The 4,463-nt window shown below is 41.3% G+C and overlaps 1 protein-coding gene across 1 annotated transcript in view; it reads left to right on the top strand.

Annotated features, from left to right (window-relative positions):
* The window catches only part of LBR (lamin B receptor), a 29,094-nt gene that overhangs the window by 8,419 nt on the left and 16,212 nt on the right, over positions 1–4,463 (top strand). Inside the window, exons 4-6 of the mRNA XM_023513896.1 lie at positions 728–811; positions 1,066–1,258; positions 2,275–2,471. Of these exons, the coding sequence (XP_023369664.1) occupies positions 728–811; positions 1,066–1,258; positions 2,275–2,471 (474 nt within the window). The remainder of the gene's footprint in view (positions 1–727; positions 812–1,065; positions 1,259–2,274; positions 2,472–4,463) is intronic.

Genomic DNA, 4,463 nt, shown 5'->3' with positions numbered 1-4,463 from the left:
GGGCTGGGGATTCGAACCCGCCACCTTAGGTGTATGTGGCTGGCGCCTTAGCCGCTTGAGCCACAGGCGCTGAGCCTCAGTTTACTGTTCTAACTTGCATTTTGATAATTACTAGTGAGTTTGAACACTGTAACCATTAGTGGCTCTCCTTATCAGACAGATGCCTCAGGCTGAGGAACTGGTGCTGCATGATACTTTGTTATACTTTCATTTTTAATATTTAGGGACTGCTATATTTTTCAGTGCAATCTCATTATAGTCTTAGTGACACAAGAGCCACAGACTGGCTTTGCTCCTTACCAGTCGAGCCCTGGGCTGACTATATTTTGTATAAGTACCACTGTTTCTTAATTTCCTAGTTTTGGTTATTTTGGGGTAATGAACATATTTCCCTCTTTTTTTTTTTAACCAATTAATGAACTGATTTAGTAATTTTTACTCTGTCTCCTCGTAGCAAATATTAATAGAGTATCTGTCAATGAAATTATAACTATTCAGTCTGATTATGTTACATGAAAGCTGAAATATCCAATCTTTTGAAAACTGGGAAATTCTAGTTTAATTTTTTTTTTTTTTAACAAAATGAGGCTGAAATTCTTTAGGATTAAGACTGAAAATCTTTAGTTGACTATTGCTTAAATTGACAGTAATAACATTTTTTATGATTCTGTTCCTTTTTAATAAGATGTAGTTCTTTTGCTTAAAGTGTTTATATTCTTCATTTTAGAAGCCATTTGGAAATAGCGTCATCAGATACAACGGGGAACCTGAGCACGTGGAGAGGAACGACGCCCCTCATAGAAACGTCCAGGTATGAACGGGTTCATTTTCACCTCAGGTGATTATTTTATTTTTCTGTTAAATTGACTCTCCCTCCAGAAAAACATTGAAAATCCTAGTATTTCATAATCTGTTCTAAAATTATGCCCTTAAATTGAGACTGAATGTAAGAAGTATATTAGTATACAACTACATGGAGATATTAAATTAATTAACATGGTATGTAGTAGCGTTAATGGTAATTTTTGACTACAGATATTTAATACTTAACAAATTTTCAATTAGGAAAAGTTCCACTTATCACAAGAAAGTGGTTATACATCAACACACTATGGACTACGTCCAAGAACAGAAGAAACAAAATTAAAAGAACTAGATTCTAAGGAAGAAAAACTTGTTATGAAAGGACTTACATCACTGAGAACCTTTGACGCGACCTCATCACCAACCAAGAACTTGGAATTTGGAGGAGTACCTGGTAGGCCGCAGAGCTGGGGCCAGGAAGGGGAGGTGGAGTGGGCTAGTGATAGTTGTTATAAGGTGGATTGGAAAGGCCACACCGCAGAAGTCTGAGGTAGCTATGATGATGAGCCAGGTGAAGTCTGAGGTAGAGCCTTCCAGAGAAGGAATAGTGAGTACAAAGGCCAGAAGTGGGAGCATTTGGGGGAGTCTGGAGCAGAAAGATGCCCCTGGGGCTATATTGAAAACTTTTGCCATTCTGTTCAGAGGATTTAAGCAGAGAAGTTGAAGGTAATAAAGGAAGGTTGATCTGGGAATTATGCGTAGTAAGGTTGGTGACCTGTTAGGGATGGGGAGACCTGCTAAGATTCAGACCTGAGATGGCAGGGCCTGGCTTGGGCAGTTATCAGTGTCTATACGCTGTCTACATGAAATGGGTCAATGTATCTGTTCTACCTGCTGGACAGGTTGATTGTATGTGAGGGGCAAAGATCTCACAAAGCCTTGGAGTTGATGAAATTTTATGAGTTAGTAAAAGAAAATACTTGGGTAAATGGCTCAAAATCCTGCATCGCTTAATTGCTTTGTATTTTATAAATTGCAACCTTTGACGAGCTAGTCTGTTACAGCATCACTTAAAATCTGTGTACAAGTTACACGAATTTGACACTATCTTAGGAATTTGTAATATAAAGTTTTTTGTTAGGATTGGATAATTTCTAGATGTTTTGATCTTCTGTTTGCTGGCGTTTCAACAATTTCCTCCTCTGTGCTTGGAGGTTAAATGTTTTAAAGCTTGGTCTCTGGGGTGGGACTTGGCTGCTCAGTGCTGGACTTCTTCTCATTTACTCTTTGGATGCCCCTGGTTACTTGCCCACTGGCAATAACAGGTAGAGGAGTTTTAGTTGGTATGTTAGAAGTTGGTTTCAGACAGACCTGAGTTTTGACCTTAAAAAAAAATCTCAAATGATTCTTTAAATACATAAATAGACTAGATTGAGATTTGAGCCTTGAATGTTCATTTGGTGTTTGCAGGTGTGTTTCTCATCATGCTTGGCCTGCCTGTCTTCCTCTTCCTGTTGCTGTTGATGGGTAAACAGCAAGATCCCAGTCTTCTCAGTTTCCCTCCTCAGTTGTCAGAGTTGTATGGTTTGTGGGAAACCAGAGTATTTGGAGCCTACCTCCTCTGGTTTTTTATTCAAGCTCTGTTCTACCTACTGCCGATTGGGAAGGTAAGTTTTTGTTAGTAGGGCATGGCATTGTGAGATTGTCCTCACATGTTTCCTCTCATGGTATTGTGAGATTATTCCTCTCTTCCATGTTTATAGAAACAGGTTTATAGTGATTTTAAGGTTAGAAGCTGTTTTTGGTTGTAACTCCTGAGATTTACTTGGTTTGTTAAGCCATTTCTCCTGTGTCCTATAGCACTTACTTATTAAGCAGGACTTTAAAAATCTGGTTGATATTTATTGTGTAACTTTCCAAACCAAATAGAATAACCTATTTTGCAGAATAGGCTGACTCTTGGTGGAGATTGCTGGAGAAAGAAAATTCCCTCTCAGTATGAGTCATTTTAGATGCAGGATTTTTTTTTTTTTTTTGAGACAGAGTCTTACTATATTGTCCCTTGTAGAGTGCCATGATGTCACAGCTCACAGCAACCTCTAACTCCTGGGCTTAAGCGATTCTCTTGCCTCAGCCTCCCAAGTAGCTGGGACTACAAGTGCCGGTCACAATGCCCTGCTATTTTTTTGTTGTTGTTACAGTTGTTGTTTTAGCAGGCCCAGGCCAGGTTCAAACCTGGCTGCTTCAGTGTATATAGCTGGAGCCCTAATCACTGAGCTACGGGTGCCGAGCCTCAGATACAGGACTTTAAATGATTAATTGATAGGCTACTGAGCTCAATGGACTTTTTTTTTTTTTTTGAGACAGAGTCTCAGTAGCCCTGGGGTTGAGTGCATGATGTCATAGCTCACAGCAACCTCAAACTCTTGGGCTCAAGCCATCTGCTTGCCTCAGTCTCCCTAGTAGCTGGGACTTACAGGTGCCTGCCACCATGCCCAGCTAATTTTAGAGAAGGAGTCTTGTGATTGTCTCAGGCTGGTCTCTAACTCCTGAGTTAAAGCAATCCACCTGCCTTGACCTCTCAGAGTGTTGGGATTATAGGCCTGAGCCACCATACCTGGCCCTTCAATGGACTTAAAAAAAAAAAAAAGAGGCTGAGGCCAGGTGCTAGGATTATAGGCATGAGGCACTGCACCTGGCCCTTCAATGGACTTTTTAAAAAAGGGCCAGTGCTGTGGCTCATGCCTGTAATCCTAGCACTCTGGGAGGTTGAAGCAGGTGGATTGCTTGAGCTCAGGAGTTAGAGAACAGCCTGAGACAATCACAAGACCTCTTCTCTAAAATTAGCAGGGCGTGGTAGTAGGTGCCTGCAAGTCCCAGCTACTGGGGAGGCTGAGGTAGGAGCAAATGGCAGTGGTAGGAGGATAGAGCTGTACTCTGGAAGGCTGAGCTGAGTGGATTTCTTGAGCTTAGGAGTTGCAGACCAGCTTGAGCAGAGGTGAGACCTCTGTCTCTAAAAATAGCTGGGCATTGTGGCAGGCACCTGTAGTCCCAGCTACTTAGGAGACTGAGGCAAAAGAATCACTTAAGCTGGAGAATTTGAGGTTGCTATGAGCAGTTGACCCCACCATAGCACTGCACTATCAAGGGTGACAAAGTGAGACTCTGACTCAAAAAAAAAAAAAAAGTGTATCTATACATATAAAGAAAATAACAAGGGCTGGATACAGTGGCTAATACCTATAACCTTTGCATTCTGGAAGTCCAAAGTGGGAGTATTGCTTGAGCTCAGGGTTTGAGACCAGCCTGAGGCATGAGCAAGAGTGAGATCCATCACTACTAAAAATAGGAAAATGAGCTGGTGTCATGGCAGCAGTCCCAGCTACTCAGGAGGCTGAGGCAGGAGGATCATTTGAGCCCAGGAGCTTGAGGTTGCTGTGAGTCACTCTTGCCTGGGGCAACAGAGTGAGACTGTTTCCAAACACACAAAAAGATGAATTTCTAATTTTCATTTCTTTAAAAATTTGTCAAGAACATCTTATGTTCTTTCCAGATTGATGTAATATCTTTTTCTTTTTTTTTTTTTTTTTTTGAGACAGAGCCTCAAGCTATCCCCCTGGGTAGAGTGCTGTGGCATCACAGCTCATAGCAACCTCCAA

The sequence above is a fragment of the Otolemur garnettii genome, unplaced genomic scaffold, assembly GCF_000181295.1.
Source record: "Otolemur garnettii isolate 467f Iridium unplaced genomic scaffold, OtoGar3 scaffold00045, whole genome shotgun sequence".
Taxonomy (NCBI): Eukaryota; Metazoa; Chordata; class Mammalia; order Primates; family Galagidae; genus Otolemur; species Otolemur garnettii.
Note: the sequence above shows the minus strand (reverse complement) of the source record. Positions and strands in the feature narration are given on the sequence as shown.